Consider the following 25371-nt stretch of genomic DNA (forward strand, 5'->3'; position numbering starts at 1 on the left):
GGGGAGGGGCTACCTGAGGGAAGAGAAAGGGAATGGGCTGCTGGCCAGGGGTCAGCCCTCCCAATGCTGTCACCTTCTGGCATGGAACTTTCTGGGCTTTCAGATCATTGAGAAAATGTATTCATCAAATTAGGAGGATAGGATGAATTGTTAGCTTGATATGTAATGTTTAAATATCTAATTAGATATTAATAGTATAGAGGCCACTCTTACTGTACTGTTACCCCAGCCCTAAAGATATTGGGAGTCAGTGTGGTGGTAACTGGTGCGCACTGGCTATTCCCTCTGCCCCTAGTTTTCCACAAGATTTTGCTCAAATACCACCTACTAAGGCTTTCCTTGACCTCCACGTCACTCTATTCCTCCACCTGCCTTTACTACATAGCCTCATGTCCTATCTACAAGGGCAGGGGTTTTCAGTGTTTTGCCTCTACATCTTCTGTACCCAAAGCAGGGCCTGGCATATAGGGGTTTTCCCCACATGTCTTGAATGCAAGAATTCTCACAACTCAGTAACATTCTCCCCACCCAGTCTCATTCCCACCCACATAACACTTGGCATGGAGGCAGTTTTAAAACCTAAGAACACAATTTATTTAATTTTGCACAGAATCTCTCAACTTGACATAACACAACCAACACTATGTCCCACACTGCCAAAAAGCCCATCACCAAAAGAAAACCTCCCCAGGAGAGAGACACCAACAATGTTCCACACAGCTACTTGCTGGTAGGCGGGGGCTCATGTGAAGGAACCATCACCCTGGTCTGGGGGAGGGTCCACTTTTCTAGACTTAAGACCTTCAGGCCACAGAGCAGCCACAGTGGCACATGGCTTTCTGGTGCCGGCCTTTATCCCCACCTGGCCCTGTCGTGGCCTCCTTTGCCATGGCTTCCCGGACCCTTTGGATCTCCTGGATGAGTAGGGAAAAGGCCTCTACCACACCCTGGCGTGTCTTGGCTGAGGTCTCTACGAAAGGGGCCCCCCAGCTTTTTGCGAGGGCTGCAGCAGCGGCACGAGCATCTCCAGTAGTGGTCACAAGGTCACATTTGTTGCCCACAAGGACAAGGGGCTGGGTGTGGTGTGGGCCCCAGGTGGCCCGCATCTGCTGCAGCTGGGCTAGAGATGAGGGGTCATCGAGGGCGAAGACACCCAGCACACCATCGCCAATCGCCACACACTGGTCACGCAGGGCCTGATGAGTGGCCTGCCCCGCTGTGTCCAGCACGTTCAGAATGCAGCCTCCGTGGTCTAGGGCCATCTCCTTCCAGTAGGAATCCTGGATGGTGGGGTCGTGGTCTTCCACAAAGCACTGGTTGTTCAGCTGGATGGTCAGTGCACTCTTTCCCACACCACTTGCGCCCACCACCACTGCCTTGTACTCAGGCAGCTTCTTGCCTACACCCTTGGAGGGTGACCCCCAAGCCCTGTGGCTCTGCTCCCGGGATCTAGGGCTCCAGGTGCCCAGGCCCAAATCAAACATGTCAGGCTTTGTTGGCTGTGCCATGGCTCCAAGCGGGCAGCTCAGGGAAGAGATGTGGACAGCAGGCCCTGCAGATGGGAAGAGAAGAAAGACAATAGGGGGGGTAGGGGGTTGGGGGATTAGGTGAGACCATTTAGGGACAGGGGGACAGCCAGGTGTCATTGAATCAACATTTATTAAGTGCCTAGTGTGTACCAATCACCTAATATAGTATATACATTATTCATGTTGTCTATTCTCTCTTATTCCCCTTTACAACATAAACTCTGTGAAGGCAGGGTTTTTTAAAACACCTTGATTAACTTATATACCGTAAAGTTAACCTAAAGTGTATAATTGTTTTTTAAATTCATTCACGGAGTTGTGTGACCATCACCGTAATCTAATTTTAGAACATTTCCAGTCACCTGGAAAAGATAGCCCCTGCCCAGTAGCAGTTCCTCTCCATTCTGGAGGGACGGCAGGAATTTCATCAGTTTCGATTTCAGATCATGTCCCTGTTGGACCCCAGCCCAGCACACTGCCAGACACAGTTTGTGGTGAGCAACATTCCTGCCCCCAGGAGTTTATGTTCTAAAAGAAGGAAACACCAAGAGGGAGGGAATATATGAATACCTATGGCTCATCCATGTTGATGTATTGAAGAAACCAACACAATATAGTAATTATCCTTCAATTAAAAATAAATTTTAAAAAGATGATAACAATAAACCAAAGAATTAAGCTAATTATGAAGTCTGTTAATTATAATCATTGGAATTTAGTCTTTATTACTTATTCAACATATAGCTATTGAGAACCTACTGTGTGGCAAGGACAAAGAGGTGGGGGAAAAAAGAGATTAATAAACCCTGGCCCTCCTGAATGTGACTTTCTAGTCAGGAAAACAGACAACAAAGATAAATCAGTAAGAATGCTTCAATAATAGGTGATAAGCAGGGAGAAGGTGCTTAGTTAATGTTAGGCATTTCTATTATAATTTAATTTTCATTCACTAATTCGGGGACCTTCCTGCATGCCAGGCATTGTGATGGGTGTGGAGATGGGAGGTAGGGTTGGGGGCAGGAGGTGTGGGGGTGGTGAAGTGGCTGAGAACAAAATAAAGTCCCAGCCCTTGGGAGGATTCTGGAAGTGAAAAAGAGACAATAAACAAGATAAGCAAGTAAATTACCATGCAGTTAGAAGACACAGCAGGTGCTCAATTAGCGTCCACTATTAATAGAATGTCACCATTAACCCTTTCAATACACATCCCCGATCATGGTTTGGTGTGTGGCCTCAGGATATGCATCATAATGGTTGAGGCCCCAAGTCTCCCCAGAAGCCCCAGGGCAGTGGCAGCTAGGCGGGATGGAGGAATTCTGTGGCATTTGGGATCCCAGCGTCAGAGTTGGGGTAGGGGGGAAGGTCCCAGGAGGAGATCCAGCTGTGGGGCCTCAGCCCTGAGAGGATCCCTGAAAAGAGCTGTGGAATGTGCTCTCCCACCAGGAAGGGGGACCTGATAGAAGATGGAGCTCTGGTGGTCCCCCCACCCCGATTGGGGGCAGAAACAGAGAGATCAGATCATGAGGATGGGCTGAGGAGAGGGGGCCAGCCAGGAGCCAGGGCAGCAATGCAGGCCGTAGGGGACCTGTATGAGAGCAGAGCGGGATTTGGGATGTTCCGAAGGCCTGCCTGACAGGGTTTTTGCTGAGGGTTTGGAGGCAGGGGACGGGGTGCAGGCGGCCGGAGAGGTGGCCGCTGTCACCTGAGACAGGGCCGGGTGCGAGGCGCCTTCGCTCTGGGCGGGGGTCACCGGGGCTGAGGCTGCCATGCAATGAGGAACTGGAACAGCGAGGCTTGGGAGTGAGTGGCGATGACTGACCCGAGGTCACACAGACCACTGCAGGGTGGCGGGGGAATGGGGAAGCAACGGTGCCAACTGCCAGTGTAAGGTGGTAGGGGACCCCTCCCCCAGGCATGAACCGCTGTCGTCTCCCTGACCCAAGGAGGGAGGGGCATGTCCACCCAACGACAGTCCCCTCCATCTCCTTCCAAGGTGGCCCAGGCTCCGCACCACCTCAGTCAGGCATCCCCTGACTAAAGCCCAGGAGGCTGGCCCGGTGTGGGGCTGGGAGGGGGGGCACACCCGGTTTCACCCCAAAGCCGCGCTCGGCCTGCACCTTCCCGCCCAACTCCCGACTCCCCGCTCCCCGCTTGGGGCCTACGCCCGCACCCAAGTCCATACTCACGGCCTCACAAAGGCGGCTGCAGGTTGCTGGTCTCTGAGGAGAGGAGGCAAACAGGGGAAACTGCCCTCACACCTGACCTCGGCCACACCCCCACAGCCTTAAGTAGAAGGACCGCCCAGATCGGTGTGGGGGCGGGGCGCAGGGGGAGGCCTGGCGCCCCAGCTCACCTCAGTTCCAGGAAGGCCGGTGGCGACCCCAACCGCCGCTCTGACAGAGGAGATGCTCCCTCAGGTCCCAGTGACGGGATGGGGAAGGGGAAGATGGGAGTGCACATGCGCATCAGGCTGCCCTCAGGCCCCTCTGCTGGCGCACCCCTGTCAGCGCTCCTAGGTGAGTGCGCCCTGAGGTATTCTTGAGGTGTGCTGTAAGCGCTGACTACCCTGTGTACCGCTGACTACCCTGTGTACCTCGTGCATCCTGCTGTACCTCTTTACCTTGCCCCACCTGGGACGTGATTTTGTGTGTTTAGTGTATGGGGCGGTTGTCACATTTTTGACCTGAGTGTCCCGTCTTTGCGAAATGTTTTGTGAGGGCCTCTCTGAGGCCTGGGAGCTTGCGCTGCCTCAAGCAGGCATTTTGGTAGCATGGGAGAGAGTTGCATCCGGTCCTGAAGGGAGGAGAAAGTTGCAAAGCAGGTGTTATTCTGTAAAGGTCTAAAGAACCTGATTTGAGATAGATATGTGCCAAGCTACATTTCCCAGACTCCCTTGCAGCTATGGCTGTCATGTGACACAATTCTGACCAATGAAGTGTAAGCAGGAGTTGTGGAGGTGGGGCAACCAGAATGCTCCTTTAAAGGGGATGACTGAGCTGACCAGCAGCCCCTTTCCCTATTATCTTTTCTTGATTGGGTGAGGCTCTGATACTCATTCTGGGAGCACGAGGGTGGCCATGAAAACAAGTCCAGGAAACATCAGCCTGGACTCCTTTGAGTAGCCAAAGCAATTCTCATTATGTAGGGGAAATAACCCCCCCGCCCCCAATTATCCTCCAATTCCCCACCCTTGGTCAGTAGTAGATACTCCTTCCCCCAAGAAAGCTACCCATGACCACCACATCTAAGCATGGTAAACCTGGACATTGTTCCCCCCTCCCCACCCCCACAACCAAGACAAAAAGACATATGGGAAGGCTGAGGCCTAATGAGGACACTTCATGATCATTTTTCTCACCTTCCCAGGCCAGGGTGTAGCTGGGACTGGCTGTGAGCCTTCTATTTCTAAGGCAGGTGCTCCTTGTCTCACAGAGTTCACCATTTAATCTCTTATGGAGCCAGTTAAGCTGCTTGCTCTATTGTCAGTTAATTTTGGGGGGGCACTGGTTGAACAGGGGGTTGACCTGATAGAGACCCATAAAGACCCACACCTTCACTCCTTCATCACTCATCAGTTCTGTTGGCCAGAAGGGTGGGCTTCTTTACCCACTCAAGGTTAAAAGCTTTCTCCAGGTGGTGGTAACAGTTTGTACTTTATTGCATATGCAACCCTGCCATACTTCAGTTGATTCTTCTGCCCTCCAAAGTAGGTTTATATCAGGCCCCTTTGGGGTCACTGAGCTGTGCTCCCCTTTCCTTTTGGGGCAGAGTAGATAGAGTCCCTTGAGCAGGCAGTGGGCAGGGAGAGATATACAATCGATGACCACAGTCTTCATATAAGTACGTACACTTAAATCAGCACCCTGGGGGAGTTGGAAAGGGTCTTCAGGATGGGATGAACTAAAGCTGGTCTATCTTGGGACTCTGAAGGTAAAGGAGCACATCCTGGGATTTAGTCTGAATGGGGTATGTCTTCCCCAAACTTGTTCTGGTGGGCGATGTTCTTCACTGCTAGGAGATCCTGAGGAGGAGGCAAGAGAGGGGAGGTAAAGTGAGCACCCCTCTACCTCAGCTAGGAGGCTGCCCCAACTCCAGCCCTCAACCACACTGTCTCTTGGCCTATCACACATGCAGAAGGGTTTCCATTTGTCCCTTACCCAATCACAAAAGGTGTGTGTGTAGGGGAGGGAGTGAGTGAGTATGCACACATTAGAGGGTCTGCCCAGGGCCCACCTTGTGGTGGACATAGGCCTGACAGTGGTAACACCAGGCAGACAGGTCGGCATAGCTGAGTACTAGTGGGTGTCCTGAACCTTCATGGTGCTGGAGCATATGAGCGTTGATGTAACGACCGCAGTAGACCTGAGGTTGGGGAACGAGTGTTGGGTGGAGATTAGACCCATATAGGGTTTGCTCCTGGGTCAACCTCCACCCCACACTCTTCTTCAGCAGCATACCTGATAGCAAGACAGACACACCCAGTTCTCCTGGAGTGTTCCACAGTCCTGACAAGGTTGGGTCACATTCAGCCCTGTCTCAGGTATGGGGCATACTGCCGCCAAATGAGGACACCAAAGCAGTGGTCTCACGGCATAAAACATGACCTGGGGTGGGTAAAACTGAGTAAGCTAGGGACTCTATCTCCCCATTATATGTTCTTATAGCACATACTCCTCGGTTGAGGCACAAATGGGTGTGAGAAGGAAGCCACCGTTCTAGCCTCTCCCTGAGCTCACCTCGTCAGTGTCAGCATGATCTCCAAAGACCTGCACTGGCACTGACTCATTTGTGTCCTGACCTCCAGCTGCCTCTCCTAGTAGTCCTTCCTCTTCTGAGGGCTCCTGTACACATGGAGAGGAAAGATTTATCTAGGAGGCCTGATCCTCATCCCTTTTTCCCCTTACCTGGGTGTGGTGGGCCTTACCTGAGTCGTGCTATCTAGGTCCAGTATTCTGAGGTTTGCCATCAGCTTACTAGGGGATGTCTGGGCTGTGGCTCCTTGCACGGGTAAGGCAGGAGGAATCCTGTTGTTGATGCATGAGGCTGGAGGGTTTTGGATCAGTTCAGCTCCCCCTGTGGCCCCCTCTGAGATGGTCTGGTCCAGTGCAGCTCCTTGTGTGGCTGTGTCTGAGGACTGGCCCTGAGTAAGTTCTACTGGAGCTGTCGCTGACTCAGTCTGATCTGGAGTGGACTCTTTCACAGATGCTTCTGAGGCGGCCTGTCCCATGCCTGTCTCCAGGATGTTCCCTTCCACTGTGGTCGTCACATTGGCTAACCCAGGACTGGCTGGTTGGGATGGCTTCTTGGTGATCAACTTAGAACTGGAGAGTTCCTCTTTGTTTTTGCGCTCTGGAACCATGGGAGGGAGATCCTTGAATGTGGGTGCTATCCTTTCTCTCGCCTCTGATCCCTGCCCTCCCCTGAGCCCCCATTGCCCCCAGTGCCCTGTGCCCACTCACTCATGACCCGCAAACTGCGCCAGTATCTTCGATGGACTTGGATGGTTTTAGTGATAGAAGCCTGGGCTCCAGATAGTGGGGGCCGCAGCCGGGTGAGCAGGGGCAGTGGATCCCCAAGAAGGGAGCGAGTGCAGGCAGCCATGGACTCTGAGATGGACGTCAGGTTATAACCACCCTTTGTTAAGGAAAAGAGGAGGGAAAGGTATGATGGGGTAGTCCTCAGGGAATTCAGGAGACACAATGTCTTGCCTCCCAATCTCCCCTTGGGGCCCTGAAAGTCTGGAGGGTGGGTACTGGGAACAAGTAAGTAGGACCCACATGTGTCAGATGAGCAGTACCTACTGTGTGAGACGGTTGTGAGGGTGATAAACTTGTGATGTAATGTGCAAGATAATATTAACCACAACAACAACAGCACTGATGGCAACAATAGTAAGAACTAATGTTCATCAAGTGCTTGCTATGTGCTAGACCCTACGTTTTTTTGGCCAAGCCTTGCAGCATGTGGGATCTTAGTTCCCTAACTAGGGATTGAACCCCTTCCCTGCAGTGGAAGCACAGAGTCTTAACCGCTGGACCACCAGGGAAGTCCTAGACCCTATTCTAAGCACTGAATCCTCACAGCCACATAGACCGAACTGGTACAGGAACCTGCCTCCACAGTAATGGGAACCCCTGGCCCCACCCACCCAGAAGCCCCTGCCCTGCCCTGGTATAGGAACAACTGATCTTTCTCTCTACATGAACCTCTGTCCTGATCTGGTAAGGGATACCCTGTTTCTCACACTCTATAGGAACCCCAGTCTCTGCTCTTTTTCCAGATAAAGAAACTTTGGCTCCGAGTGATTAGATGACTTGTCTGAGATCCTAACAGATGGTAAGAAGTAGCATTGAGGTTGAAACCCGGGCTACCTGAGGAAAGAGTCCACCACTCTGCCCTGCCACAAGCAGGCCTGGGCACATGGTGGGACATCTTGCTAGTCAATTAATCTTTCTGTGACTTTTTGTCCTCATCTGTAAAGGAGCAATAATAACAGCACAGAAGGTTGCTGAGAGGGTAAAACTAACATATGAACAATGTATAACAATAAGCTACAGCTCTTGTACAAGGCTTATGATGTTCCAGGCACCCCTCCACGATTAGCCAGCCACACCTTACAGACGAGGATACTGAGGTACAAGGGGCAGGGGCACTGAGTAATTTACAAAAGGTCAGTGAACTTCCTTTGTCCTGGGATTTTGTTGGATGCAGCTCAAGCAGAGGTAAAAAGCACCAGGCTTTGGTGCCAGGCTGCTTGGGTCCAAGCCTGGCTCTGCCATTATTAAATGTGTGATCTCTGGCTAGTCACTACAGCTCTCTGTGTTTCGGCTTCCCTGATCTTGAGAGAGGAAAATGATAAGGTCAGCAGACCTTACCTCACAAGACTGCTTTAAGTAAACACATTAGTTACGCATGTTAAGTGCTGAGAGAAGTGTCCTGCACATAGTGAGTACTCAATTAAAGCTGCTCATGCTGGTGTTATTAATGCCCAGTGTATGCTCACAACCCCAGGTGGGGACACCCAAGTCTTCCCGACCATCCTCCGACCATGGGAAGAGGGACTGAGAGAGTTACCTCTAGGATTAGGATGATATGGCCATTGGCCAAGCCCATCAGCTGGTGGGTGAGGTGGGCATAGCCCTCAGGCGACACCTGGCAGCCGCCCAGAGGATCCCCCCGAGCAGCGTCGAAGCCAGCTGAGACCAGCACGAGTTCTGGGTTAAACTGAGGCAGAGAGAGAAGAAACAAACTGAGCGTGAAGGAGGGGGCATGGGGACTTAGTAGCTCAGGGAGACCCAGAGACATGGAGACAAGGACAAATGAAAACAGGGTGATGCAAGTCAGAGGGATGGAGACATGGGACCCGGAGCCCAGGAGACACAAGCCCAGAGCCCTGAAAATAGGGAGGGCAGGACATGGAGACATAAGAGAGACTTGGAGACATGGATACATCAGACACAGATTTTGAGACACAAGATACAGAGAGATGCAGATGTGAGAAATGGATGGATGGGAACATGAAGCAGAATTGTAAGCTGTGGAGACTCATGTCAAGAGACAGTGACATGAAACAGAGAGATTATGTTCTCACATACACCCCAAGGCTGAGACCAAGAGGCAAACGCTCCCCTCCCTGGATCAAACATGGGACACATGTGCACAACACAGGGTTTATACACAGTGCTAAAAAGAGGTACACACATGCTTCCATCATAGAAGATGACAACAAAAGTACCACACACAGAAGATGGTCACATACAGCCACACACAATCAAACAGTCTCATACAGACTGGACTATTCATGGTATTAGTCACACATACACACACATACATAATTTCTCAGAGGGAACAGTAATCCTCAGCTACTCCTGCACCAACACAATTATACACGTCACCACCAAAGGCAAAATAGTCATACATGCTGTTGCACCCACAGGAGATGGACACTTGCACACAGTCACACACATACTATTTCAGAGTTACACAAACATAGATGGTAGTCACAGCCACTGTGCACAGACATACATACACATCTGAACATGCATGTCTGCACAGAGGTCACAAAAATGGCACTCACATTCATCAACCCTCAGAGTAAGTCATGCATACATGATTTGCCACAGACATTCATGGTTTACACATGGAGAAGAGAGTTACCTACAGCCACTCAGTGTCAGGCAAATATATATTAATATATAGACCATAGCAGACACTTGGAGAGATGACTGTCAGAGAGAGAGCAATGTGCAGTGATGCACAATATCATAGCCATCACACAGAGCAATGGTAGTGACAAATAGCTACCCGTAGAGTCTCACACATACTCAAACCCCTCAACACCATGCAGTTCCATAGAGATGGCAGTCACATGGGGCCACCATCACACACAGACCAGCACTAGTGATGGTGTACACATGGGACATGTTCACAACCAGGCACACTTCCAGGCAAGATTACTCTCACACACCCAGAAGTCCTCACAGTTACACACAGAGGGCAGTCACAGACAGATACTGCACAGACATACCCAAAAGCCATCACACAGTCACATCCCTTCACCCAAAGCCATCACTACTGTCACCCACAGGCCCTCTCACAGGATCAGTCACCTGTAAGTTGGACACACGCACACTCACTACCACATACAGAGTCTCATCACGTGCACCCCGAATCATACCTCGTAAGCAACAGGAAGCACCAGACGGTGCCAGGCAGCCAGGTAGTCAGCATCACCCATGCGGGGTCCATTCCAGGCCACATTGACAGTGAATCCTGTGCCTGTAGCTTTACCTATCCGGGTACAGGCACCCTCGTTCCCCATGGGAAAGAAGGTACCATGATCATAGCGGTGCAGGGAAATGTACAGCACACTGTGGGGACAGGGTAGGAAGGGGCGGGGGGACACAGCTGGTTAGCAAGGTGCCCCTGAGGCATGGCCTGCCCATCTCCCTGACCACACTCCAGCCCCTGCCCCAGCCCCTCACCTGGGGTCCTCCTCAAATATGTGCTGAGTTCCATTACCATGATGGATGTCCCAGTCCACGATCAGGATCCTGAGGAGGGGACAGCACCTTAGTTACCTGGCAACACTGGTTCCCTGGGGGAGGGCAGGGGCTATACCCCTGGAGTCTGTGTGCCGGGACATTTACTGCGGGTGGCAGGACCCTGAGTCCCTGGGGAAAGCACTGGCTGGCAGGCTGGTGGGTCCTATCAGAGTCCTAAGGGCTTCACTGTGGGCCAGAGCAAGTGCTCAGGGCCAGATCCTGGGCCCCATGTGGATAAGTGCCATGGGCCTTTTGAAGTAAGCACCAGAGACTGGCCTCTTGGGTTCTGTTAGGATAGTTATCAAGGGCCAGAAATTCTGGGGCAGGGGACCCTGGATTCTGTTTGATAAGCACCTGCATGCCACAATCTGGGGATTCCATTTGGGTCAGGCCCCAAAAGCTAAATCCTCCTTGGTCCTTTTCTCGAAGTGCTGGGCAACTGGACCCTGGAGTGGTTCTGGGTAACTTTGGGGGCTGCATTACAGGGCCTGCTGAGTAAGCACTGGGCAATGGGGGCAGGGAGACTTACCGCAGAGCATGCCCACTGATGGCCTGGGCATGGCGAGCAGCCACAGCCACAGAATTAAAAAAACAGAAACCACAAGCTGCATCCGGCTCTGCATGGTGGCCAGGAGGTCGCACTACAGCAACACCATTTAAAACCTGGGGGAGGGGCAGGAAGCAAAGATTAGACCACCCACCCTCACTGCTTTCCCTCCCCTTTTCTCTCTTCTTCCCTGTCTCTAGTCCCCCTACTACTCCACCAGCTGCTAAGGCCTCCTCCCCACCGCCCTGTAGGCCCCATCCCCCTGGGTGCACTTCCCTGTGAGTAAGGCCTCTGGCGAGCTGGGGCTGTAGTCCCCTTCCACTGCGGACTGCTCCCCAAGTCCCCTTTCCTCAGGCCTGGCCCAACTCTCAGAGCCGCCTCTTTCCTGCCCCACCCTTGCCCCCAGGACTTCCTTGCCAAGAGCCCAAGGTCCCCTCCCCAAAGCGCAGGCACCTCTCCTGCCAGTACTGCCTCCACCAGGCGACAGGCGGCGCCTGCAGCCAGCTGTGCGCAGGCAAAAGTGCTGGAGCAGATGTAGATGGAGTCATAGTTGGCACCCTCGCGGCGCAGCTCCCGGGTCTTCATCTTCTCCGTGGCCCGTAGACGTTCCAAGTGCTCAGCACTGGAGGTACAGAGCGGGCACTTGAGAAGACAGCCAGGTACTTCTGTTCCCTCCACATCCCTCCCCACCCCATGTCTTGTAACAGCTCCATGTATCAGAGAGGCAAGCCCAGGCTCCACCTTCTGAGGCCCATCCTACCCTGGCCATGTGGGTCTGACCTGTGGCAGGTGAGCAGCTCAGCATCTGTAGCGGGCCTTGCGGGTAGGGAGTGGCAGCGCTTGGCAAGGCCCAGTTCATCCAGGTGATGCATGATAAAGTGGATCCGCTGGGGCATCTCAGGGTGGTAGCTAGGAGTGGGGCAACAGAGGCAGGGCTTACTACTGAAAGTGGGGGTCCTTCCCCACCTCCCACTTAGCCTAGCTCTCTGACTGCTTACTTATCCCACAAGTTGTGGTGGTCCATCATCTGCTGGTCATAGACCAACCCCGTGCGAGCCTGCAGCACTGGCCATATCGGAACGGAGAGCTCAGGGGACTGTGGCAGTCTCTCTTCCTCCTTCTCTTCCACATCATCCTTCTCCACAGTGTCCTTTTCTTCCAGGCTCTCAACTGTAAGGGGAGGCCACATTCACCCTACTCCCTTACGCCACCCCCAACCTAGATCCCTGTAATACTCTGGAACGAGGTTTACCCAAACCTAAAAAGGGGTGGGAGGCCTGAAATCAGGGCCCAGTGAGAGAGGGCCTGACTCCCCCCTCCTCCCAGCAAGGTGGCTTCCGGAAGGTCAGAGTGGGGTCTGAAGAGAAACTTCTCCCACAGCTCATTCCTTACCCAACCCCTGACCCAACACACTCCCTGCCACCTACCTGATCTCACAAGGCTCTCCCAGAAGGGTTCCAGGGCTTCCAGAGTACAGGAGAGTGATGCCTGGGCACTGGTCAAGTGAGGGTGAAATGTGACCAGCAGGCTCCTGAATGAGCAGTGAGGGGCCTGCTTCTCCCCTCTTCCACCTGTGCTTACCTTGGGCAGGGGGCACCAGGAGACTCTAACACAGGACAAGGGTCACCCAGAAGGGTGTGGAGGGTGGCGCTGACACCTTCAGCCAGAGAGTGGAGATTATAGCCACCCTGGGAGAGGGAGAGCAGGAAAGAGCCAGATTTTACCAGAGAAGAGTATGAATGACACTGGGGTGGTACTGGCTGCATGTCAAGGCATTTGAAGGGTGATTTCATTTGCTGAGCAAATAGTCTGAGGTGGTTACCACTATTATGATGCACCTCTGACATAAGGGAAGCAGAGGCATAGGGAGGTTGAGGGACTTAGGTGAGGTTGTCCAGCTAGTAAGTGGAAATGCTGGGACAGGAACTTCTGCCAGATTTTAATGTTGTTCTTCTGTCTTCCAGGATCCATGGGCTGAAGTGGAAGTGAGGTACTCACCTCCAGTGAGAGGATCAGCTTGCCTTCTGCCAGACCCATGAGCAGATGGGTGAGCTGGGCGAACCCTGCTGGAGTGGCGGCCATCTCACCCTGGGTGAGGACACGGAGGGTCAGCCTGGCTCCACAGGGCCTCCTTCTGCCCTCCCGCCATCCCTGAGTACCTGCCTTACCTTGGGGTCCCCTTGGAGGGCATCAAATCCAGCAGCTACCAGGACCAGCTGGGGCTGGAACTGAAGGAGGGAGGAATCACATGAGGCCACCTGCTATCATGGTCCATCCCTCAACATCACCTCTGCCCCAGCACACCCCAGAGCCCCAGGACCTCAAATGCGACTGGCAGGAGGACGTGAAGGAAAGCGGCGATGTAGTCAGCATCTTGCATCCCCACCTGCAGACAGGGAGGTATGATGGGGACATGCTGCCATCTGCTCTGAAGGGCAGGAGTGGGTCTCACTTTGGGGGGTGAAGGGTGGGCAGACACTGACCTGGTTCCAAGGCACATTGATGGTGTATCCCTGGCCTTGGCCTAAACCTGTGGTGGACCAATTAGAGGCCTTAAGATGGGGCCAGAACCGACCCTGCTCATAGCGGTGGATGGAGAAATAGAGGACACTGGAGGCAGAGAAAAAAAAAGAGGTGGGGGGTTCAGTCAGTATTCCCCAGAAACCTCCAACCCACAGCTACCACAGTTGACTTAACCACTCATTCATTCTCTCATTAATTTCCCCATGAATTTTTAAATTCATATATTCATTCTTCCATTCAGTTGCCAAATTATTCATCCTCCCATCCATTAATTCTTCCATTTATTTACCCATTACCTCACTCACTCATTCATTTGGTCTCTTACTGTAATTCCTCCCACAGCAAACACTGCTGCCCCTTTCAGTGCCCATACAGTTCTACCTCTGAGACCCCAAGAGCTATTAGGTCTATTCCACCCCCAAGGGCTCCTGACCCCATGGGGGACTCCAGATCATGCCTGCTTACCCACCTGCCTCTGTTACCATGGTAGTGACCACAGAACACTGTGACAATGGAGGCCCATAGGGGCATGTGGCTCTTAGTTAGTGGGCGCCAGGTAAGGCTGAAAAGAATGCCAGGCAAGGCTAGGGAGCTTAGTATTTTCACTGAAGGAATTGGGGAGACTCAGGAGCTATGTGGGGCTGTAGTGGGGCTGGCTGGGGTTCCATGAGGCCAGTGAGGGGGCAATTCCTTCTCTCCAATACCTTACAGGCCACATCTATCACTTCTGTTTTCTAGAGAAACTGAGCACTCAGAGCAGTGAGGAAGACTGACACAGAACAGATACTGAAGTCACAATGGTATATGTTCTGATAGTAAGCCCAGTAGGAGGGCTTGATTCTGACTGAGGCGATCAAAATGAATATCTCTCATCCATCCTTCTATCCATTTGTTCATTCACTTCCTGCCTTGTTCCAAAAATGATTTAAGGCAGCATTTTTTTTTTCTATTTTAGGAAAAGGCAAGAAATAGTGGTAAGCAATGAATCTAGGCAAACTTAACAGTCACATTTTAATAAATGTTGATATTGTAGTTGTGAAATTAAATGCAAACTGGTATAAAAGAATTTCTGAAATCGAAGAAAACTATCTTGGAATTGGGGGATGAAGTCCATGTGAAAACTCTGGTCTTGAGCAGATGAGGGGGTGATTGTTTCACTTTTGACTCTGATAAATAAATATATAGTAGAACGTAAAGATTATGATCAGGGAAAGAAAGGAATAAAGAAAAGATATGAAGAAAGTCCAAGTTTATAAAACAAACAGAAGGAGATAAAATAAGTTCAGCTGGGAATTCCCTAATGGTCCAGTGGTTAGGACTCTGTGCTTTCATTGCCAAGGGTCTGGGTTCCATCCCTGGTCAGGGAACTAAGATCCCACAAGCTGATGCATGGCTAAAAATAAGTAAATAAATAAGTTCAATCAACTTCCAGTAAAAGAATGGTAGATTAATAGCACAGGTTTACCTCCTCACTCCCCTACAATCCTTTCAAAAGATAGTAAAGATATTTTAAACAAGAATCAACGCAAGAAAACAGTGGGAGAAAGGATGTCAGACAATTAGAGACTTCAACAAATCCCTGGAAAGTTGTCTGAGGGTCCAGGGCCCCAGTGAGCCCTCTCCCATACTGAACATGTTGGGAGGATACCCAAGACAGTTTGAAGTTTCCCTTCTGGAGAAGTCAAGCACAGATGTAGGTCAATGCACTCAAAATCATTTCTGTCACTGAATGACAAACTCACTAAATTTATTTTTTCCTTTTAACTACTAAGTTTTAGTTTATTAAAGGAATTCTTGTTAATTTTCTCAGGCATTATAATAAGATTTCCTTAATATGATTCGTCATTCTCTGTAATAAATGCCTTGGAGGCAACAGCTGTATTCTTCTGTGGATATATGACTGACTATATGTATAGGTATGAAGAACTATGAATATATTCAGTACATTCTTCCTTATGAATAAGAATGTATAAGCGAAAAATAAATCTATCCGTGACCTTCAATCATCCAGCTTCCTTATCTCTCAACTCCATCAGGAGGATAGTTCTTAAAACATTTTTATGAAGACAAAGAAAATAAGTAAACTAAAGCTTAGTAGAGCATAGACACAGAGAGCAAGAAAGTGTCCTTGGAGATTAAAAGAATTCATAAACACAATTCAACAGAAGGACTGTTGAATTAGAAAGTAAAGTTGAGTAAATCTCCCAGGACACAGAGCAAAAGGAAAAAGAGACAGAAGATATGAGATAAAAAATAAGAGATACAGAGGATCAACCCAGGAAGTCTAACATCTGACTAACAAGAGAGACCAGAGAGGACACAGTAGAAGAAATCATCAACAATCTAACAGAAAACTTCTGAGGATTTAAGAAAGGTGTGAATATTCTGATGTAAAATGTCTACCACTGGTAAGCAGAATCACTGGCGAAGTGAAAATTTAGGGCACCAGGAAGAACCTAAAACCATCCAGAAAGGAAAATATATTGGAAAGGAATGAAATCAGACTGATATCTGAACATGTGCCAGCAGCACTGAATGGTGGAAAATAAACAAAGCAATGTCTCGAGAACCACCACTAGATTAGATAAAGTGCTATAGGAGCGCAAGAGCCCTTTTACAAGGGAGAAAGTACAATTTATGCAGTCAATTCAATAAAAGCCCAGATAAAACATCCTACAGATATGCTCAGAGAAGTATAAAATTATTTACCAGACTTCACTGTAGAATTGTTCGTAATAGCAAAGACTGGGAAACATTATAAATGTCCTAAGATTAAATGACCAAAGTTACAGCCATACCATGGAACATGGTAGAGCCTTACAAAGAATTGAGATGCTTTTCAGAGGTTCTAACGGAAAGGTGCCCACACCATACTGTTAAAAGCAAGTTGCTGAAGAAAATGTAGTAGTTAGTGGTAGTATGTTAATAATAGTAGTGATAATGATGAATATTTGTACATCTACAGGAAAGATTCAGTTACTTTTGAGGTGATGGGAATTATAGTAGAGTCACTGCTTTAGACATTTTGATATTATTTACTTTCTTTTTGGCTGTGCCATACAGCTTATGGGATCTCAGTTCCCTGACCAGGGACTGAACCCCAGCTGTGGCAGTGAAAGCCCAGAATCCTAACCACTAGGTGACCAGGGAACTAACTCCCTTCAATTTTTTAACAAATAACTGGAAAATAAAGTAATATTTTGAGGTTCACTTCAGCTCCTGGGTAACTTGGTGAATGAGCTCTCCGAGATTTGTGGGCTCAAATCTTGTCTCTTCAACTTCTCTGTATGACCTCTTAACCTGTAAGCCTCAGTTCCCTGATCTGTAAAATGGGGACCCCAATAGCCCCTGCCTCAGAGTGAAATTCTGAGAGAGACAGCAGACACGCGGAGGGCAGCACTGAGCCTGTTCCCAGGACAGGTCCAACCAACAAATATGAATGCCTTCCCTTCCCTCTGGGGCCCCTTCTGGCTGCCTGTAAAGGTAGTGGGTGTTTGGGAGTCTAGCATTTGGGGTAGTACTCTAGTATCGCGGCATACCTAGGATCTTGGTCAAAGGCGAACTGTATTCCCTGACCATGGTGCACATCCCAATCCACAATAAGGACCCTGTGAGTGGGAGAGAAGGGGGCCACTATGTAAGAAGATCAAGGAACACTGGGAAGAAGTGCCCAGACCAGGACACCCCACCTCATATCACCCTCATTACACCCGCCCTGCTGCTTGCTGCTGACCTCTGAATATCATGCTTCTGTTGAGCGTAACGGGCAGCCACGGCCACGTGGTTGAACATGCAATATCCATCCATGAGACTGTGCTGGGCGTGGTGTCCAGGAGGCCTGGGCAGGGCAGGGAAGGCCACAAATTGCTGGTGGTGGGGTTCTCCTCGGCAGAGATGGACTCTTCCTGCTCTCTACTCCTGGACCACCAACTCCCTCAGTGCTGATGCCTGCACAGCTGCCAGGAACTGAGTACTTGGAGCCCTCAGACCCTCACCCCTAGTCTACTCTTCTCTCTCTGAAGGAAATTTGAAAATGCTTATTAAAATGATCAATGCATACACCCTCATACCCAGTCCTGTTCCTGGGGACTTAGTCCACAACCTATATAACAAAAAGGGTGAAATAACATGTTTATAATTGGATGATATTTGCTGCAGCATTTTTTGGAAATAGCAATTGATTGGAGAGAACTAAAATGCCCAGTGGTAGGGGCTGGTTAACTTACTGCATGTTTGTATAATGGTGTTCTACATAGGTCTAGCCTATACACCGTTAAAGAGAAAAGCTTTCCAAGATATAAAAGTGAAAAACGCATGGTACAGGGAATGTGTTGAATGCTACCATAATTTGTGGCTAATAAAGGGGAGGGGGGCTTCCCTCGTAGCTCAGTAGGTAAAGAATCTGCCTGCAATGCAGGAGACTGGGTTTAATTCCTGGATCGGGAAGATCCCCTGGAGAAGGGAATGGCAACCCACTCTAGTATTCTTGCCTAGAGAATCCCATGGACAGAGGAGTCTGGCGGGCTACAGGGCATGGGGTCGTAAGAGTTGGGCACAACAGAGCAACTAAAACCAAAGGGGAGGGAGAAAAAAAGCTACATCTTCTGCATTTCATCACTTCTGGGGTGCCAAGGATGATAAGATGGACTGTGATTTTTTTCACATGCCAACAACAAAGCAGGAAATGATGCCAAAGGAATTCTGAGGCATTACCGTTTCTAAGATGCATCTGAATTTCAAGATGTTACAAATATGAAATAATATACATCTTAGAATCAACAAAATATGGCATTTATCCCACAAATAGGCACAGACTGTTTCCAGGAGGACACATGAGTCATTGGTTACAGTGATTACCTCCAGGAGAGGAAGCAGGGGTCTAGAGATGGGGTGAGGGGTAGGGAGGACTTTCACTTGTACCTGACTGCCAACTTTTTTAACATTTGATTTTGAACCATGTAAATATACTATCCATATCACTACCTTTCACATTTGAGAAAGGAATTTTTTTTAAAATGTAAAAAGCCAAATGCCAGTGGACCCTACCTGATGATGGCCATGCCATTCCGGATCTCAGCCTCCAGGACTGCATCCACCAGCCTGAGGACAGAGCCTGAGGCCAGGCAGGCACAGGTGTATGAGTTCTGGAGAAGACAGTGGGGAGTCAGAGAGGGGAATGAGGGAGAGAGGGATGAGAGTGGCCATGTCCACTCAGCTACTCCCTCCAGAGTGGTATGGATGTGGGAATGGGGAATCCCAGGATGGCCACCACCCTCTGCCCTCACAGTTCCCATCCATACCGGATGCAGATAAACTGAGTCATAGGTATCTGCTAGGACGTGGAGCTCCTCCTCGTTCATGTACTGGGTCGTTTCCATCAGATCAATATATTCTAGGCTGGGTACGTAGATGGAGGATGGGATGCAGGGGTCCGCCTCCCTCCCTGGCCCTGAACCGGGGCCCCATACCCTCCCCAACTGAGTCCTCCATGCATCAAACCCCTGGACAAATCAGGCCTCCTCACCTGTCAACGTGGGGGATAGCTGGGGTAGAGGACACCTTCCGTGCTCCTTCCCCAGTCTGCCTCATTTCTAGTAATATCCTTTGTCTTCTGCTCTGGCCATAGCAGATCCTACCTCCAGGTCTTTGGCCAGACTGTCCCAGCTGTCTGGACCTTCCTCTCCTCAGCCTTCTTCATTGGACTCATTCTTTTTCTCTTTTCAGCTCTGATACTCCCTCTGACAAGCTAACTTTCCTTGAGACATACCACAACAGGCCTCTTATTCTGGGTTCCTTCAGCCCCGCTGGGGGAACCCTCTGATCATTCCATCCATATATCCATTGTCTGTTTATACATCAGATTATAGTAAGAAAAAGAGCTCACCAGGGACTGATGATATGCCAGGCACCATTCTAAGTACATATCACATCCTCCTTATGTTTACTAGCTCTCAGGTTACAGGCATGACACTGAGATTCAGAGAGGCTCAGTGACTTGCCCAAGTGACATTCCTTCTCAAAGCATTGGCCCAGGGGCAGCCTCCTCCCCATCCCCTACAAGGCTCCTAAACCTTCACCTGTGAACCAACATCAGCTCCTCCTTTTCAGCGAATCGGGCCTGGTGAGACAAGAGAGAGACAAAGGGCTAAGGTTCTGCTCTGGCTGTGCCTGGGTCTCTCCCTCAGCCACTGCCTTCTGCTCAGGATGTTGGCTGGGGGACTCACCTGAAAGGACACGCAGCGGTCCAGGAGGCCCTCCTGGATCAGTTGCTCCTTGATGGCATGGAGCCGCTCTGGGCGTTCCGGGAAGCTGGGTTAACAGAGATACAGATATATGACACTGGTGAGCACCACATCTGCCCCATCTGCCCTTCCATGGCTGCTGATGCGTGAAACTTGGGAGTCACCTCCGGCACCTGGTGGCTCTGTTCTCACAACACATTCAGAGCCTGACCCTCTCCTATCACCTCCACTGCTGCTACCACAACCTCTGGCCTGGGTTATTGAACTCAGCTGGCCTCCTGGCTTCTGCCTTTGCTCCCCCAGCAGTCCTTTCTCTGCACAGCAGCCTGCTGCTGCTAAGTCACTTCAGTCATGTCCGACTCTGTGCGACCCCATAGACGGCAGCCCACCAGGCTCTTCCGTCCCTGGGATTCTCCAGGCAAGAACACTGGAGTGGGTTGCCATTTCCTTCTTCAATGCATGAAAGTGAAAACTGAAAGTGAAGTCGCTCAGTCGTATCCAACTCCCAGCGACCCCATGGACTGCAGCCTACCAGGCTCCCCCGTTCATAGGATTTTCCAGGTGAGAGTACTGGAGTGGGGTGCCATTGCCTTCTCTGGCACAGCAGCCTAGACATTGGTTAAAACTCAAATCAGGTCACGTCCTTCCTCTACTCAAAACCTTCTCCTGGCTCCCATTTCATTCAGGGTAAAAGCCAAAGTCCTCCCCATGCCCCAGAAGTCCTGTGACCACCTGCTTCCATCACCTCTCTGACCCCCATCTCCTACTGCTTGCTTCTACACTGGCCTCCTCCCTATTCCTTAAACCAAGTGCGTTTCCATTTGCTTTCCTTCCTGCCCAGGACAACCTTCTCCCAGATGTCTCTCTAGTTCACTCCCTGACCTCCTTCAGATCTCCGCTCAGATAGTGAGGCCTTACCTGATCATCATATTTAAAACTGAAGAGTCCCCGCCACTGCACTTTCTGCTACTCTTCCTCCTGCTTTAGCATTTCTCCATAGCACTTCTCCTTCTAACACACTTTATCCCTTGTTTTTTGTTTGTTTACTGTTTCTCCCTCCCTGGTGGCTCAGACGGTAAAGCATCTGCCTACAATGCGAGAGACCCGAGTTCAATCCCTGGGTAGGGAAGATCTCCTGGAGAAGGAAATGGCAACCCACTCCAGTATTCTTGCCTGGAAAATCCCATGAACAGAGAAGCCTGGTAGGCTACAGTCCATGGGGTCGCAAAGAGTCGGTCACGACTGAGTGACTTCACTTTCTCCTCTACAATGTAATCTCCACAAAGGCAGGAGTTTTGTTTGTTTTGTCTACTGCCTGTCCCTAGTGCCTCAGGAGATAGATATGTATTCGGTAATGAAGCCTTTTGCCATCTTTGTCTTCCACTGGAAGAGGGGCAATAGAAATTAAACTGGTAAACACTTAAGCGTGTTGTTTTTAGTCGCTAAGTCATGTCCGACTCTGCGACTCCATAGACTGTAGCCCACCAGGCTCCTCTGTCCATGGGATTTCCCAGGCAAGAATACTGGAGTGGGTTGCCATTTCATTCTCCACATAAGAATAATAATGGACAAAACAATGACATATCTCAGGTGTGGGGAAAGGGGAGTGGCCAGGCCAGACCTCTCCAAGGGTTTCCTTGAGATCTGAATGTTAACTGGGAGAGGAGGCTGAGATGAGAGAATGCCAGGCATGTTGGAAGAACAGCAAGGGGATCAGTGTGCATGAAGTGAAGCAAAGCAAATGAGGGGTAGGACTGGCTGACGAGGTCATGGAGGCGATATGGAACCAGGTCACATGGAACGCTGAAGGCCAGGATGAAGAATTTAAACTTTACCTTGAGGGAAACAGTCTGTCCTTGAAGGACTTTAAGAGAGAGAACATCATTGTATGTATTCTTTTAGGCTGTTGTATGGAGAACAGGCAGTAGGAGTAAGGGTGGAAGCAAGGAGGCCTCTGCAAGTCTAGGTGAGTCATAATGGTGGTGGCAGTGGAGGCAGCAAGGAGAGGTCAGATTCTGAATACATTTCAAACAGAGCCAGAAGAATTTGCTGATGGATTGCAACATGTGACTGAATGGGAAGTGTTATTCTTCCATTTCAGCACAAAGGTCCCTTCTTCAAGGAAGCCTCCTGAGAACCCTGGTTACTAGTCTAAGATCCTCTAGTAAACACTATTGAAAGCCCTGGTCTTAGGTCCTCCTTCATTAAACACCTCATGTTGCTGATGGCTATTTAGCGACCTGTTCTTCTACTTACCTGTCAGCTCCCTGTCTGTCTTGTCTGACTCATTTGTATCATTTCTGGCACACAGTAGGCACTCATTAAATGTTCGTTGGCTAAATGAAAAGAATCCATTCGAGCCTGATCCCCATCTCCCTAAATCATTTGCTTCCAGTCTCTAGTCTAGAGTAAGAAAGGGTTCATTCTTGCTAATGGGCTCTAAGTGCATATATTTGTATGGTTTGGGTATGGCCTGGAGAAGCCAGCCTCACCTGTCATCCCAGAGGCAGTGGAATTCATTTAGCTGTTCATCGAACACCAAGCCAGTGCCAGACAGTGTCCTGGACTCCAGGTTCAGATTCTGCGAGGAAAAAAATGGGAGACACTGATGGATTGAGGGCCTGAATCAGAAGGAACATTCCACACTGTCCAGGATGGAGAACCTTAGGGTTTTGATTGTCCCAGGAGCCTCTCACCAGCCCTTGTAGCCCCATGATTAGGTCTTGCTCGGCTGTTTGGCTAAGCTTCTTCATTCTGCCTTTCTTCTTTACCTCCGCTAGACTGGGGCTGGAGCGGAGTATGGCACTCTTTTTAACACCTCGCTTCTGCCAAACAGAGAGAAGGGTCAGAGTCCAATGCACAGCCCGCTGCTCCCCCTCCCCCTCATCGCCGGTTGGGGGGCCTCACCGAGGTGATGCTGGAGTCGTGGGTGGGAGAGTGGGGATTGTGCCTACTCCTTCGCTCCTTGGGTGTGGTGGAATCCTGACCGGTGGAGGTCATGGCTGGGGAGACTTCACCCCTGACGCGGTCCTGGGGGGTGGGGTGGAGGTGACGGTGAAGGGGCCCGAACGCCCTGAAGACCCCACATACCAGCCCATTCCAGACCCCGCCCCCTAGGGTAGTCTCCTTCCCTTATGCTGGCTCTTGCCCACCGCCTTTTAAACTCCGCCTCTCAAGGCGCTCTCCCTCCAACCGGGTGTCCATCCTACCTGGTCCCGCCCATTCCACTAGGCTCCATCCCTTTAATACTATTATTTCTCCTTTCAAAGTCTTGCCCTTTAACAGAGCAGTTAACCCCCAAGCTCAATCCGTTCTCACCGCCCCTTCCGCTCTATCAACCCTTTCATTCCTCAAAGCCTCGCGCAGACCCCACCCCTTCGCAAACCTGCCCCTTCCAGCCAATCTCCCAAGATAATCAGCCACCCTTTCACTCAGCCAGACCCAGCCCCGGCCCCGGCCCCGACTCCACCCTTAACGATCCACTTAACTCCACCCCTTATCGGGCCAGCCCAGCACCTTCCACTTGGCTAGATCCTGACCCTAACGTTTCGACAAGCCCGGCTCCTCAGGGGACTGCCTCTTTCCCTCCAACAGGCCCCACCCCCTACCCAAGTCCAACCCCTAGCGCTTCACCAAGCCCCTTCAGCCAGCTCGAGCCGCCTTCGGCTGGCCCCTCCTCCTTCTCACCCCGCCATTGGCACGGACCAATCCCTTCCGCGCCACTCACCGGGTGCAGCCCCTTTCTCAAACTCCGCCCTTGTCTGGAGCCTCCAAATTCCTGACGACCGCAGGTGCGTGATCCCCCCTTTTACATTGGGCCGAGTCTCTCTATAGACCGCCCCGATTCCGCCCACACAGGGGACCGTGCCGCGCCGCCGCGCCCGTAGTGCGGGCCACACCTCCCGTGGATTCTCTAACGGCTACTCCTCTTCTCTGCGCGCGACGCTGGCCGTACTGCGCCTGCGTGAGGCGCGTGCCGGAGGCGCGACCAAGCGCCCGGGCTCAAGCCCGACCCTCTCCCAACCACCACAGCTGTCGTCCTATCGGCCATGGCCGCCGTCCCTTATTCCCTGTCCATTTACCTTAGGGCCCCTCCAGACCCGCGCCACCTTACCGTGCGATGACTCAAGAGTGGAAGCAAGCAAACAAGGGCGTTAGGAAGGGGCCCTTTCTCACCTCCCCGTGGCTTCCCGCGCGACGCGCCGTAATGACGTAGCCCAGGCGGGCTGGTGGTTGTGCCTGGAGAGCGTTGGAACCTGGACAAGGCTGGTGGCGGCCAAAATGGGAGTGGTGATGATGATAAATGTGGGGATTTTCTGAGTTCATGTTCACTAAGGTAGTACACAAGAAACATTCACCAAATGTTAGATATTAATATTCTGCCACGAAAATGGTGGAGCGGAATGAGTCTTGGTAGGGGCAAATAATGGTGATAATAGCAAGTATTGTGTGACAGGCATTGTCGTAAGACAAAATACTATGAGGTAGTTCCTTGAGGCTGCTTTGCAGATGAGGAAACTAAGGTTACGTGACTTAAGCATGTGACCTTGGGCAAGTTCCTGAACATCTCTGTGCTTCAGTTTCCTCATCTGGAAAACTGTGATAATGATAATGCCCAGAGACAGAATGGACCTCAGGAGGGGAGTTTTTATTTGGGCGGTGGCCCTCCACAGGGTCACTTCTGCTCCCATGCTGTAATACAAAGTGTGTGCCTAGCAGGTAGGGGAAGTTGCCCCTGTGCACCCCATCCCCAGCTACCTCACATCACGTGTCTAAATGTCAGCCCCACAGTAAGCCGGTTTGTCCTAATCTCCCTGTCTCATTCTTCACCATTTCCTACTGGGCTGTAGGCTGGGGTGGGAGAGATAAGCGGTCTGGGGTTCAACATCACTTACTAACAAACAGATTGACAGCCCCATTGCCCAGTAGCTGGGTCCTCTGACCTTGCAAACCCCGGTTCAAGCCTTCTTGTCCCTTACAGTCTTTTCCTACCTGACCATGTCTTTTGTCCCAGTGGAAGAGGGTTACAGCTTTAAGACCTTTAAACCTCTGCATAGACCAAAGAAAGCATGAAGACAGTGATACACCCTGAGGAACATTTTGAGACTGTTATGCAGGGTAAAAGAGTAGGGAGTCTTGTAAAGGCCAAGGCCTATATTTTTCTGAATAGTAAAAAGAGAGATTTCTCTAGAGCTGACGTTGGCAAACTTTCTCTATAAAGGGCCTGATAACAAATATTTTAGGCTTTGCAGGTCACATATGGCCACTGTGGCATTGTCTTCCTTCCTGTTCTCCTTCCCTCTCTTCCTTCCTTTTCCTTTCTTTTGGTTCCCTTTCTTTCTTTTCCTTCTTCTCTTCGTCCCTTCCCCTCCTTTTCTCTCCTTTATGTTCTTTTTGTCTCTTTAAAAGTGTAAAAACAGGTTGCAGTCTGGCTTTGGCCTGAAGGTCACGGTTTGTGGATCCCTGCTGTACAGTGTCAGTCTTCG

At 50.5% G+C, this 25371-nt stretch overlaps 2 protein-coding genes across 16 annotated transcripts; both read right to left on the reverse strand.

The window, feature by feature from the left end:
• Positions 1-570: 570 nt before the first annotated feature.
• Positions 571-4969, reverse strand: ERAS (ES cell expressed Ras). Of its 5 annotated transcripts, XM_027533198.1 has the most exons (4): positions 3883-4934; positions 3716-3748; positions 3232-3308; positions 571-1552 (listed from the first exon to the last, which is right to left on the reverse strand). In XM_027533198.1, exons 1-4 carry the CDS (start codon positions 3993-3995, stop codon positions 804-806), a joined length of 972 nt encoding a protein of 323 aa, XP_027388999.1. In that variant the 5' UTR covers positions 3996-4934; the 3' UTR covers positions 571-803. The 5 variants fall into 5 exon arrangements, with proteins under 5 accessions (XP_027388999.1, XP_027389000.1, XP_027389003.1 ...); XM_027533199.1 differs by lacking the exon at positions 3232-3308; XM_027533202.1 differs by lacking the exons at positions 3232-3308; positions 3716-3748 and having other exon boundaries at positions 4888-4969.
• A 194-nt stretch (positions 4970-5163) lies between these two features.
• On the reverse strand, positions 5164-24123 carry HDAC6 (histone deacetylase 6). 11 transcript variants are annotated; one of them, XM_027533184.1, is made up of 29 exons: positions 24062-24120; positions 22793-22915; positions 22582-22710; positions 22378-22466; positions 19868-19952; positions 19721-19761; positions 18944-19040; positions 18690-18787; positions 17377-17481; positions 17183-17251; positions 13604-13730; positions 13441-13506; positions 13289-13348; positions 13119-13208; positions 12702-12808; positions 12548-12615; positions 12119-12290; positions 11901-12029; positions 11574-11742; positions 11103-11236; positions 10514-10582; positions 10207-10399; positions 8604-8753; positions 6989-7163; positions 6454-6878; positions 6266-6370; positions 5987-6133; positions 5763-5891; positions 5164-5550 (listed from the first exon to the last, which is right to left on the reverse strand). In XM_027533184.1, the coding sequence occupies exons 2-29, from the start codon at positions 22883-22885 to the stop codon at positions 5482-5484; spliced, it is 3390 nt and encodes a 1129-aa protein (XP_027388985.1). In that variant the 5' UTR covers positions 22886-22915; positions 24062-24120; the 3' UTR covers positions 5164-5481. The 11 variants fall into 11 exon arrangements, with proteins under 11 accessions (XP_027388985.1, XP_027388989.1, XP_027388987.1 ...); XM_027533188.1 differs by having other exon boundaries at positions 24000-24082; XM_027533186.1 differs by lacking the exon at positions 24062-24120 and adding an exon at positions 23613-23831.
• Between the last annotated feature and the right edge of the window lie 1248 nt (positions 24124-25371).

This window comes from Bos indicus x Bos taurus, chromosome X (assembly GCF_003369695.1).
Source record: "Bos indicus x Bos taurus breed Angus x Brahman F1 hybrid chromosome X, Bos_hybrid_MaternalHap_v2.0, whole genome shotgun sequence".
NCBI classification, from domain to species: Eukaryota; Metazoa; Chordata; class Mammalia; order Artiodactyla; family Bovidae; genus Bos; species Bos indicus x Bos taurus.

Excerpts from the sequence above, each read along its gene's own strand:
- HDAC6 (XM_027533184.1), bottom strand. The coding sequence starts at position 22,885 with ATGACCTCCACCGGTCAGGATTCCACCACACCCAAGGAGCGAAGGAGT. Across the intron at positions 19,953-22,377 it reads CACTGCCTCTGGGATGACAG|CTTCCCGGAACGCCCAGAGC; the intron begins GTGAGGCTGGCT and ends CTGTTAACCCAG. Across the intron at positions 12,809-13,118 it reads AGCTGATCCTCTCACTGGAG|GGTGGCTATAATCTCCACTC; the intron begins GTGAGTACCTCA and ends TCCCTCTCCCAG.
- ERAS (XM_027533197.1), bottom strand. The coding sequence starts at position 3,511 with ATGGAGGGGACTGTCGTTGGGTGGACATGCCCCTCCCTCCTTGGGTCA. Across the intron at positions 1,553-3,231 it reads CGCACCCGGCCCTGTCTCAG|GGCCTGCTGTCCACATCTCT; the intron begins GTGACAGCGGCC and ends TCCCATCTGCAG.